Below are 13,542 nucleotides of genomic sequence, written 5' to 3' on the forward strand. Positions count from 1 at the left end.
TCGTTCTACGCATTTCTGCGATGTAAAATATTTAACTTGAGCTCCAGTTAGTTTCCGTCTGCAATAAGGTTGAATATCTATGATTCAAAATCAAATTACCAAGACTTTGTATATGAAAGCTTGTTTCAAGTCCTTTTGAAATAAAACAGATTTGGGGGTCCACCATTTGTTTTCAAGGAAATAGATGAACCTTTTATTTTCCAAGTGATATTATCGGTAGCCATTTTGATTGTGAGATGTTTAATATCATTTTGACCTCTCTGTTTCCTTCGTGACCACTGATACCTTTTCTTCATTTTCACGTCGTAGAACTGGTTAGTGTGTTCTTGAATTCAGTAACAGCAAGGTTTAAGACTTTCATTTCTGAGGTTCCCCATCAAGACAGTTGACAAAACAATATTAAATGAACACAGTTGACTTGGCACACTCTTTCCTCTCTTAGGCTATATGTCGAAAGTGCTAGGTGTTCCAACTGTTCTGTCGACCGTAGAGAGCAACTGACAGATACGCGTACGTTTCTTCCACGATCCATTCGTGGATCTTATGTGTTGAATTTTGCACGTACTCTTGTATATAATGTTTCCGTATAAAGCTGATCACTCAGCGTCCCCACAACAATGCCAACCAGGAAGACGACTAGCCCGGTCACATGTTCATCACGTGACATTTCAATAATTGTTATTATCTGATTATTTGTTCGGTCACATATATTTGATGGATGTGATGAGTTCGATAAGATCAGTAAAGACCGTCACTCTCATCTCCACTTGAAAAGTCGATCATATCCCTCCCGCTACCACCTTTGTGTACCTAAAATGACAAAAAAGCAAAACATCTATAATAGTTGACCTTCCTTGTTGACGTATTCTTCAAGAGAAAGAGAGAGGAGTATGCAGGATGATGTAACTATGGCGATATGGTCACGTGACTTGAAATAAGTCTACTACAGACTGATGGTGGTCAGACTTGTACATACCCTGATCAGAAAATGTTGAATTGGGGTTGGGGTTGCTAAGGCATTATTTGTTTATAACTAAGCATACCATACCTGTTCAAATTTATGTAAATTCTCTCCCGGTTCTGGTGTTTGACCGTCTCTCATTGCCCTTCGTGTATGTATCTTTCTTTCCAAATCCACTTTCTCTAGTTCCATTCGCGTTTTTCTGTCCTGTAGAAACAAATCCATATCTTCGCCATGTACCCGGATGATAGAGTCAAACGGAGACCTCATAGAACCACTTCTACCACCTATAGAACTCATAGTAGACTGTGGAAATTCAAAATAGAACTACGTGAGGGTTTATATGATGAATTTAAGTTGGAAGCTACGTACGCTTGGAATAAATTACATTGATAAGGAATGTTTTATAACGCAGAAAATGTTATTTTGCATTAGTGAGAAACTTGTCTTTTCTAAAATAAGGAAGTTAATGGGGGGGGGGCAGACAACATTCAGTGACTGGTCAGTAGTTGACGCTTCATTTGCATAGCGGGTGTCTAGTCTGTGATGATGCAATATCTACAGGGCACATACAGTTGGTATATGAGGTACATACAATATTTGGGTAAATACTGGTCTGTGTGTGCAGACAATAATGGGGTATATACAATTGCCCTGTGGGGTACATACAATTGCTCTACGGGATGACATCATACTGCCATCGATAAAAGAGACTCGTTTCCGTCTTCTTATATCCAGTTTAGTTGATAAAAGTAGTCCTTCGACAGTATCATCGTTATCTAACTCTAAAGTTAATAGTTCCAATTCTGGTTTAAGCCTGGTGATGAGTGTTTGGTAGTCTTCTTCAGAAAGTTGTTGTAGTTGTCGTTGATGTTCCACCATCTCAATTTCCTCTTCTTTCCTCGTTATGTCATCTGCAATTTCTCTCTCTATGTCCCTGAGTTCAATTTCATCCTGAATAAGTAGAAAACAGAAATAACGAGAACATTTCGATAATGATTGACTCTAACTCCAGATTCGTAATTGTACGTTTTCTGGTGTCGTATGTTTTACAAAGGTTGTGTTTTTGTTGTTGTTGTTGTTGTTGTTGTTGTTGTTGTTGTTGTTGTTGTTGTCGTCGTCGTCGTCGTCGTCGTCGTCGTCGTCGTCGTCGCCGCCACCGCCGCCGTTGTTGTAGTCCTTATTCCAGAAGTTCCCCAATAAAATTTGCACTCCGGACTCACAAAAACAGTCCTTTACTAGGTATGACTATGTGAAGCTTTCTCACTGGCCCAGAGTAAGAATAAAGTACCACACCACACACACCACACCACACAACACAACACAACACAACACAACACAACACAACACAACACAACACAACACAACACAACACAACACAACACAACACCACACCACACCACACCACACCACACCACACCACACCATACCATACCACACAACACAACACGTCACAACACACTGCAATTCACCATGGTACAGGTTACTATGAAATTGGGGTGACAAATTTTCACCTACGTACCTGAGATAAGTTAGAGCGCCCTCTTACAGAGTTTGAAATCACTGAGTGTCTCTTTTCTCGGAGTAAACCAATCTTTTCATTTGATGTAAGCTTGCGACGACTGAGTGACATCTGAAGTTGTTTACCAAGTTGTCGTGTTTGCTGGTTGTTTTCATCAATAAGTGTTTGGTACTCGGCTTCTGTCAGTCCAGGCTTTCTTTGTGACAATGTCTTTTCGTATTCCTGGTTTCTATATGACATACCGGCATTAATGTCCTCCTGTTTAACATTGTCTGTGTTCTGAAAGAAAAAAAGAAGAAATTTTATATTATATATTAATTTTTTCAATAACTAGATATTTGTCAATGACATAAAGGTTTAATTAATTTAGAGGGAACGTACAGTTATCATTATGAATTGTACATAATCTGAATGATGGGTTTGGGATACTTAGATATCATTCCCCAATGTTTTCTTCGTTCAGGGAAGGAAAATAAGTGTGGCCAAAAGGGGCTTTGTCACTACTCATCTAGCGACTCTTAGTAACAAAAGCCTTAGGTCAGGAGTATTTTCCGACTGAATGAAGAAAAATATTGGAGAATAACATAATTATACCAGCCCCAGTAATATCAAAGAAAAATCGGGGAAAGTAATGGCAATTTTGAGCATTTTGATTATATTTCGAACAAAGCAGAACCAGTGACGTAGACACACGCTGTCGTGACGTATACGTAGAACGATCAGGGTATAAATTATTATTTTTTGTTTGAATATAATATCTGTATCTGATAACCGCAATGGCTATATCAAGTTCTGATATGTTGTGTCCCTTAAAGGCCCATGATTGTATCCCTAGGCCTAGTTCTCACATTAGTGTTATATTATCAGTGGCGCCATAAGAATTAAATGAGATTATGCTTTCGATCTAGACAATAGTTTTTCTACCTCTAGATCTGACCGACAACAGTTTTTCACACCTAAATTTTAATGCTAATTCAATCAAAAACAACTATGATATTATGTGTTTGTGCTGCGCAGTACACGACCGGTCGACCATCGAGCTTTAAAGTGTTGTCACGCCATGTGTAAGTATTAAAGGCTAAGGTTAAAGGCTCCTATTATATATATAGAATCTATAACTACCAGAAACAACCCTGTCTGTTCGCGTTCTGCTCTCAGTGCGGCTCTTCTCTTCCTTTTCTTGTCCAACTTTTCCTGCAGAGCTAATTTTTGACGATTGGCATCGTGTTCCTTTTCTTTTAACAGTTGGGCCATTTGTCGTTTGTGTTTTTGAAGGAATGACTTGTAATCTTCTTTTGATAAGGCTTTCTTTTGTCGTTTACGTTCTTCCTCAAATTGTGCCTCACGTCGGCTGATTTCATCATCATCAACATCGTCTGTTTTGGTGTCGTTCTCGTCCATAGGTTCCTACAAATAGGCAGAGAGGGCGAAGGCTTGACTTTATTTCAAAAAAAATTATTCACAAAGTAAGGCAAAATTTTAAAAAATGTAGAAAAATTGTAAATGTTTTGAATACAATGGAGTTTTTTTAGGCATATTGAATATTAATTTTGTTAGGTTTTATCACATATTCTAAAATTGAATGTGCCGTCACGTGACTTTCACGTGACCGTCATGTGAAATGAACATACACGTAGATACTTACCGGACCCACTTTACTTCTTCTTTTCAAAATAGAAGTCTTTGTTTTTGGTGAATTTTCTTGTGTGTCACTATTGGCTTTATCTTTCTGCTCCTGACATATTGTCTTCATCTCTTCGACGTCTTTATCATGCTGTGCCACCAAACGCTGATACTCCTCCGGGGAGATTTGAGATGATTTTTGTTCCAGGTCTTTCTTGCATTCGTTGGAATATAGTTCAAGTTCTTCCTCCAACATCTTTAGTTGCTCTTCTGTGAGAGTTTCTTTATTTTTCTGCACAGAAACATGAAAATGGAAGTCAGATGTGTGCATATACAATAATACAAGACAGCTACAAAAACATGTCCATAATGTGAAGAAATAGAAAATAAAACTATCCATACATGACAATTTGCTTTTTAATATCAGATTGCATATTGGTCAGGGAAAGGACAGAAAGTCCGACAGTGAAAGTTTCATCGAAAAGAAAATCATGAAGCTAACACCTGAAAAATTCCTCACTTTTATACTTATTTAAAAGTGTAACTCAATATTTACTTACAAGTGCTTGTAGTAGCTGCGTCATGTCATCCTCTTCATTTGTTTTCGCGTTTCTCATTCGTCTTCTACGAGCCAGTCTTTCCATCAGAACCAATCGTTGTTTCTCTTTTTGTTTAGTTAGCTTCCGTGTTAATCTCTTCACGTCCTTTTCATGCTCTTCCAACAGTCGTTGACACTCCTCCTCCGATGCCTCAGATCTTTTGGTCTTCATCGCTTCTTTAAATTTCTTTTTGGTATGTTTCAGTTTTTTCTCTATTCGCGCTATCTTGGCTGACAACACTTCAGCTTCATCCGTTTCGTCTCTCTAACAAGATTCATAGACAAATGAAAAGGTAAACATTAGATGAATAAAAATATAAATAATAGATAAATAAATAAATAAATAAATAAATAAATAAATAAATAAATGAATAGATAGATAAATAAATAAATAAATAAATAGTATAATTGTATTATTCCCCAATATATTTCTTCGTTCGGCTGAGGAAAATACGAGTGACCTAAGGGGGCCCTTGTCACTACGAGTCGCTAGACGAATGGTGACAAACCCTTAGCTTACGAGTATTTTCGGACTGAATGAAGTAAAATAGTGGGGAAATAACATGATTATACCTCATAACGCATAATTTACGAAAAATTGGTAAAAATGATGACGCTTTGGAACGTTTTGACTATTTCGAGTACTGCCGAACCAGTAATTTATACATGGGTTGTCGTGAAGTAGAACGACTAGGGTATATAATCCATATTTTCTTTTCAAAGACAATAACTTAGCTTGTGTATGGTATTATAAATAACATAAACAAGTCCTTGGTCTCGACCAGACATTATCCGAGATGGAAAAAAATATCAACAGTTACAACTTTCCAAATCACTTTAAAATGAAATGTTAGTAGATTTAATTTTCTTTTTCGAAATTTTTACCTCAGACGTAATATTTGATCTTTCTGACTTACTTGAGAATCTGTTTGGTCCTTCTGCGATTTCTTTTCGACCAAATTCGTTTCTCCGTCCTTTTCAGCTTTCTTCTTTTCCTCTTCTAGTTTCTGTACCAATTTTTCGATAATCTTCTTATGCTGTGCCATCGACCCTTCGTACTCCCCAGGTGACACTTCCGCCATCTGTTGTAATTCATCCGTATAATCTACTTCGTACTCCTCAATTTCTGCTTGGAGAAGTTTTAATTGTTCTTCTGTTAATACATCTCTGTTTTTCTATAAAAAGAGAAAAAGGTATTAAACATGTTCAATTTAAATATCATGCATTAGAGGGAAATAGAAAAAATACATGGAAATTATGATGTAAGCTTATTAATCAGGTCCATCTCATCATAAAAACGGGGAAATGATTAGATAGAGTAGTATAGTCTTAATATATTTCTGGCTTAGTCGAGGAAAATACGAGTGACACACGGGACCTTGTCACTTCAAAACAATTAGATCACGAATAGTTTCTGGGTGAATGAAGTAAAAAAATATTGAGAATGACATAATCCACAAGTATAATTTATGAAAAAGCAGGAAGTGTTATAGTGAGTTTGAACGTTTTGAATCATAGTGTGAGCACCACAGAACCAGTAGACATGTTGTCGTGACGTAAAATGACCAGAATATAAATCCCTTATTTTTTGTCGAACTTGTTCAACTTGACTTGCGTGTTGTATTAAAATGATAATAACAAACAAGAGGTAATACCAGAGCAGTAAGTAGTTTTGCCCTTTCCTCTTCCTCGTTTGATTTCAATTTTCTTCTACGTTTTCTATTGGCTAGTTTTTCCAGCAAAGCAAGTCTCTGTCTTTCCTTATTTCTGTCAAGTGTTTTCGTCAATCTCTCCATGTCCTTCTCATGTTCAGCTAACAATCGTTGGTAGTCGTCCTCTGAAAGCTCCGATCGTTTCTTCTCCACTTCTTCTTGAAACTTTATTTTAGCCATCTTTATTTGTTCTGTCAGACTTTCCTCCACTGTTACAAATTCGCTGTCATCCTGAAATACACAGTAACATGATAAAAAAGAATTTGGATGATGAACATTGATTCTGCAAATTAATATCATATATTTTATTTCAGTATTTCGTAATGTGTATAAAGCAGTAAAATTTGATCTTTCTGACTTACAGAAGAATCGGTTTGGTCCTTCTGCGATTTCTTTCCGACCAAACTCGTTTCTCCGTCCTTTTCAGCTTTCATCTTTTCCTCTTCCAGTTTCTGTACCAATTGTTCGATAGTCTTCTTATGCTGTGCCATCGATCCTTCGTACTCCCCAGGTGATACTTTCGCCATATGCTGTAATTCATCATTATAATCTACTTCATACTCTTCAATTTCTGCTTTGAGAAGTTTTAATTGTTCTTCTGTCAACACATCTTTGTTTTTCTACGAAAAGAGAAAAAAGTATTAAACATGTCATTTTAAATTTCATGCATGAAATAGAAAAAATACATGGAAATTATGATGTAAGCTTATTAATTAGGTCCATCTCATCATAAAAACAGGGAAATAATTAGATATTATAGTCTAATATATTTCTCGCTTAGTCGAGGAAATACTAGTGACACAAGGGGCCTTGTCACCGCGAAAGAGTAATGACAAAACCATTAGATCACGAGTACATGATTTTCCGGATCAATGAAGAAAAATATTGAGAATAACATAATCCGCAAGTACAATTTATGAAAAAGAAGGAAGTGTTATGGTGAGTTTAACCGTTTTGAATCATAGTGTGAGCACCACATAACCAGTAGACATGTTGTCGTGACGTAAAATGACCAGAATATAAATCCCTTATTTTTTGTCGAACTTGTTCAACTTGACTTGCGTGTTGTATTAAAATGATAATAACAAACAAGAGGTAATACCAGAGCAGTAAGTAGTTTTGCCCTTTCCTCTTCCTCGTTTGATTTCAATTTTCTTCTACGTTTTCTATTGGCTAGTTTTTCCAGCAAAGCAAGTCTCTGTCTTTCCTTATTTCTGTCAAGTGTTTTCGTCAATCTCTCCATTTCCTTCTCATGTTCAGCTAACAATCGTTGGTAGTCGTCCTCTGAAAGCTCCGATCGTTTCTTCTCCACTTCTTCTTGAAACTTTATTTTAGCCATCTTTATTTGTTCTGTCAGACTTTCCTCCACTGTTTCAAATTCACCGTCATCCTGAAAAGCACAATAACGTGATAAAAAATAGATTTGGAAAAAATGATGATCACAAAATAAATAAAACACATTAAATACAACGTAATCACGAAACCGGAAACAAAATATCGTCTGGTTCGACAAGTTTTTTTTTTTACCAAGATTGCTACATTTTATCGTCTGGCCAGACAAACATCTCAGAGACATTGCTAAATCTCATCGTCTGGCTTGATAACAAAATATAATTAACATGTCCACATATTATTGTCTTGCATGACAGAAATTAAAGTACAATTTGTTACATTTTAGTCAACTGACTCTTACATATCAGAATGAGCATTAGGTTTACTTCCACGTGTTGTTCTTGTATATTTAACTGATAATGGTAGTTCACTGTCGGTGCAAAGAAAGTGTTGCAATGTTGGTTAATATGTATGTCGAGCCAGACGATTAAAGAAGCAATATTGATAAAGTGTTTGGTCGCGCCAGATGATAAAATGTAGCAATGTTAGTAAGATTTGTGTCCAGTCAGCCAGGTAACGTTTTGTTTCAGGGTTCATGGTTTTCGTTGTAAAAAGATAAAATTATAACAAAGATGATAAACATAGATTCTGTGAATTAATATCATATATTTTAAAGGCCATTTTATTTTTTATATTAGTATTTCGTAATGTGTATAAAGCAGCCTTTGCTTTGTGTTCATGATGTTTACTTCGAAAACTGTGCCCAAGACATAAAATTTGATCTTTCTGACTTACAGAAGAATCGGTTTGGTCCTTCTGCGATTTCTTTCCGACCAAATTCGTTTCTCCGTCCTTTTCAGCTTTCTTCTTTTCCTCTTCTAGTTTATTCACCAGTTCTTCAATAGTCTTCTTATGCTGTGCCATCGATCCTTCGTACTCCCCAGGTGACACTTCCGCCATCTGCTTTAATTCATCCTCATAATCTACTTCGTATTCCTCAATTTCTGCTTGGAGAAGTTTTAATTGTTCTTCTGTTAATACATCTCTGTTTTTCTATAAAAAGAGAAAAGGGTATTAAACATGTCAATTTAAATATCATGAATTAGTGGGAAATAGAAAAAATACATGGAAATTATGATGTAAGCTTATTAATTAGGTCCAACCATCATAAAAACGGGGAAATGATTAAATACAGTAGTACAGTCTTAATATATTTCTGGCTTAGACAAAAATACGAGTGACACACGAGGCCTTGTCACTTCAAAACAAGTAATGACAAAACCATCAGATCACGAGTATTTTCCGGATGAATGAAGGAAAACATTGGGGATTAACATAATCCACAAGTACGATTTATGAAAAAGCCAGTAGACATGCGTTGTCGTGACGTAGAATTACCAGAATATCAATCCCTTATTTTTTGTCGAACTTGTTCAACTTGACTTGCGTGTTGTATTAAAATGATAATAACAAACAAGAGGTAATACCAGAGCAGTGAGTAGTTTTGCCCTTTCCTCTTCCTCGTTTGATTTCAATTTTCTTCTACGTTTTCTATTGGCTAGTTTTTCCAGCAAAGCAAGTCTCTGTCTTTCCTTATTTCTGTCAAGTGTTTTCGTCAATCTATCCATTTCCTTCTCATGTTCAGCTAACAATCGTTGGTAGTCGTCCTCTGAAAGCTCCGATCGTTTCTTCTCTACTTCTTCTTGAAACTTTATTTTAGCCATCTTTATTTGTTCTGTCAGACTTTCCGCCACTGTTTCAAATTCGCCGTCATCCTGAAATACACAATAACGTGATAAAATAAATAGATTTCTTCGGGAAAAAAAAAAGAAAAAAAAAGTAAAACACATTATACAACGTAATCACGAAACCTGAAACACAATGTCTTCTGGCGCGAAAATATTTTAACCAATATTGCTACATTTTATCGTCTGTCCAGACAAATATCTCTGGCTTGACAAAAAATATAATTAAAATGGCCACACATTGTTGTCTTGTATGACAGGAATTGAAGTACAGCTTTTTGTTACATTTTAGTCAATTGACTCTCACAATATCAGAATGAACATACCAACATTAGGTATACCTTGACGTATTGTCCTTGTACATTTTACCGATAATGTTTGCTCACCATCGGTGTAAAGAAAGTGAGGCAATGTTGGTTAATGATAAAGAAGCGATATTGGCAGATGTTCAAAGAACTTACACCATCAGTTTCTTCTCCATCACTGATTTTCTCCTCATCGCTCAAGAATTCTTCAGACTTCTCTCTTTCCTGCTGTAGTTGAATTGCTAGCCGTTCTGTGTTTCTCTCATGCTGTGCCAATAACCGTTCATACTTTTCTGGGGATGTCCTAGAAAGTTGCTGTAACTCGTCTTGTAGCTCCACATTGTATTCTTCAATCATTACTTCCAGTAGGTTTAGTTCTCTGATTGTAAGTACTTCCTTATTTCTCTGCAAAATGGGTGAACTTTTCCGTTTTAACGATGGATTTAATTGCATTATTTTCGGTCACAAAATATTGTAGTGTGGTATAGTGTACCGTAGTATTGTTACATGTTTGTATCGTAGTACTGTACTGTAGTGTACTGTACTGTAGTGTACTGTACTGTACAATGTCAGATAGCATTGTAGTGTAATGTAACGATGTCATATTGCATTGCATTGCATTGTAGTGCTGTTCTGTTACAATACTGTTCTGTACAATGCAGTGCTGTGCTGTGCAGTATCTTTGCTGAACTATATTGTACTGTACTGTACTGTACTGTACTGTACTGTACTGTACTGTACTGTACTATGTCATATTGCATTACATACATACGTGTACTGTGACAGGACTGCTCTGTACTGCGCAGTGTTGTGCTGTGCAGTGCTGTACCTTGCTGAACTATATTGTACTGATTGCACTGTACTGTACTGTACTGTACTGTACTGTACTGTACTGTACTGTACTGTACTGTACTGTACTGTACTGTGTCAGATTGCATTACATTGTACGTGTACGATGTTGTAAATTATTGAAATGTAACATACATGTATTTTCTACAACATAAAATTGTATAGCAACGTAGTAAACTCCATTGAATTGAATAGGACGACACAATTTCACAGAATCACTTACCAAAGCAATAAGTACTTTTGCCCTTTCGTCTTCCTCATTTTTTGGCAAATGTTTTTTCCTTTTCCTGTTGGCTAATTTCTGAATCAAAGCTAATCGTTGTTGTTCTTTGCTCCTTTCAAGTTTCCTTGTCAGTTTCTCTACATCCTTCTCATGTTGAACTAACAGACGTTGATACTCATCATCCGACAGTTGTGATCTTTTCTTCTTCATTTCTTCCTTGAACTGGTTTCTTTTTCTCGTTATTTGTTCCTTGAGGTCATGCACTTCGTCAGCTTCACTCCCTTCCTAAAATGTATGAACGTGAAAGGATACTTGAACACTTGCATCGTGATCTGCTGACACAAGCTCAAGGGCTAAAAATGTATTTTCATTATGCAGTTTATTGAAACAACCTTGGTGATAAACAGACTGTATAGTACATCTTCATCGTAGGGAGCGCCCTTGTCATCCCCCCCCCCCCCCGGTGGAAAGGCATGAGAAGAGAGTTGACAACGGCTGATCTTTCAGTCTAACATTGGGACACAGTACTGTCATTTATACGACTTGGTACATCGGATTATGTGGTTCATTATCACAACAAGATTTCATTCACTAAATTTTCGCCATCTTGTCTGAAATCAAGTGATGTTAGTCTAGGTGCTCGACTCTCGGGCTACTTTGCTGAATTGAAGGGCGACCGGCGGTATCATTGTGACGAATGCACGCGAGCATTATTGAGGCAGCCGGCCTAACTCTGCCGCCCAGCTGTACTTGTATCCTTCGACTTTGTTCGGCAATCATCGGAAGGACAGTCAGAGATCTTGACTGTACAGGACTGTGATTTGAAACCTGGACAGGAAAGCTCATGACGTCAGAGATGATAGTTTGTTCCATACTTACCTCTTTTGTACGTTTACTGTGCTTTTTCTCCATTTGAACTTTAACAGCAAACATCAACTTTTCCTGTTCAACTTCTGTCACTAATTCCATTGCCAGTGCTTGGAGTTGAAGCTCGTATGACTTAACTAGAGTTTGTACCTCTACCTCAGATAACTGTGGTTGGCTCACTTCTATCGCCTGTCGAAATTCTTTGACCAGTATAGTAGTACCTTGTTCTATGTCTTCATTGGCAATGTCATACAACATCACGTCCATCTGAAAACAATAATACAACTGAATTATTTGAGTCAATAGCAAATACCATTGACTGTTTGCGGGGAGACATATAAGCAATTTACAGCCCAACCAAAATTGGTGCTTCCTTAATTGCTCTGGAATCATATTTTGTATAAGCCGAAATATACTGAGTTCGGAACTAATACAAAATATACAGCACGTTTCAATTTACGTTCACCGGCACTGTTGATACAACCAATGACAATTCAAAGAAAATGCATTATTCAACACTAACATTATAGCAGGGTTGCATTATCTTGCTACATTTTGTCTGTTATGAAATAAACAGTTTAAACGTACTGCAACTAGACGCAAACATATGGGTGTCAATGTTTTGACGTCTGCATTTGAAGACTGTCTACAAGTTGTCACTTTAGTTCATTTCGTGATTTAAACAAAATGTCGCCTGAAACTGTACATGTATTCATTCAAATTTGCTAGCATATGTAGTTTCTTATTGATCTCTGTGTGGCTGTATCAAACAGATCAGGTGAACGGTAACTTGACACGGGCTGCACGCTTTCCAAAAACCAAAAAAACGAGCAAATTCTTTGAAACTGGTACCTTTGGTAATACTCAGTATAGAATCGAAGTATTTTAAACGTGCATATAAAATGTAATTGGGCCAAGTAAGAGACCTCAGACTGTGTACATGTAGGTGTACCGAATAATAGGATAGAACACTTGGACTATCCATGTATTTTGGCATATGATCTTATAAGTAAACTATCAACAAGAAACTTTTTCCTCAAAGTTTTTCATTACCTCCATGTGTTCATTTTCTGTGTATTTCATCTCCCTTTTCTTTGTTTGTGACTTTACAACAACTAATAATTTCTCACTGTCTGCAACTTTTTCTAACTCAAACTTAAATTGTTGCATTTCTTCTCTATGCACTGTGACCATCTTTTCACATTCCTCTTGAGAACGATGTTGTTTTTCGATTTCTAACTTTTTCTGGAACTTCTCTTCTAAGATAGCTATTTTTGATTTGATATCTTGTCGGAGAATGATGACATCTGCATACTCCACCTGTAATGAGCCAATTTAAACAGTGTTACTCACAGTAAACTTACGTCATTGTAGTCTCTGCACAGTCGCAGAACTGTCTTATACAATCAATAGTTGACACACGGAGGGCGTACTAAGTCAGTATTTATGAGGGTTCATACTCAGAACAAAATCATCCATCACCATCACCACCATCACCACTACGGACCGTTTCACCAGAAGGATCGTCGGGTGTAATAGTAGTCGTTGGCTTTACATTCAGCTTTATGCACATAACTTATGTGTGTTCATTGACGTAACGGTTGTGTGTACACAAAAAAACCTGGGCCAAACGATGTCAACTATGTCTCTGGGAAAAATGTTTTATTATAACCGCCGACAAATCGACGACCTTGAACAGCAGAACTGAATTAATCAGTAAATGCAGGCACGCTAACAAGTTCTTACTTAATAATACGTAACCTTTGTTCACAATTTTTGTGTACGCACAGCCGTCAATAAACACA

The 13,542-nt window shown here is 36.8% G+C and overlaps 1 protein-coding gene across 1 annotated transcript; it reads right to left on the reverse strand.

Moving 5' to 3' along the window:
- Window positions 1-614: 614 nt before the first annotated feature.
- LOC144451819 (uncharacterized) lies at window positions 615-13,310 on the reverse strand. The gene is made up of 18 exons (XM_078142722.1): window positions 13,293-13,310; window positions 12,791-13,057; window positions 11,750-12,022; window positions 10,871-11,155; window positions 9,955-10,203; window positions 9,236-9,523; window positions 8,544-8,801; window positions 7,519-7,806; window positions 6,779-7,036; window positions 6,360-6,647; window positions 5,622-5,879; window positions 4,667-4,969; window positions 4,129-4,398; window positions 3,606-3,890; window positions 2,484-2,762; window positions 1,631-1,915; window positions 1,049-1,267; window positions 615-810 (listed from the first exon to the last, which is right to left on the reverse strand). The coding sequence occupies exons 1-18, from the start codon at window positions 13,308-13,310 to the stop codon at window positions 739-741; spliced, it is 4,443 nt and encodes a 1,480-aa protein (XP_077998848.1). The 3' UTR covers window positions 615-738.
- Between the last annotated feature and the right edge of the window lie 232 nt (window positions 13,311-13,542).

Source organism: Glandiceps talaboti, chromosome 21 (genome assembly GCF_964340395.1).
Source record: "Glandiceps talaboti chromosome 21, keGlaTala1.1, whole genome shotgun sequence".
Classification (NCBI taxonomy): domain Eukaryota; kingdom Metazoa; phylum Hemichordata; class Enteropneusta; family Spengelidae; genus Glandiceps; species Glandiceps talaboti.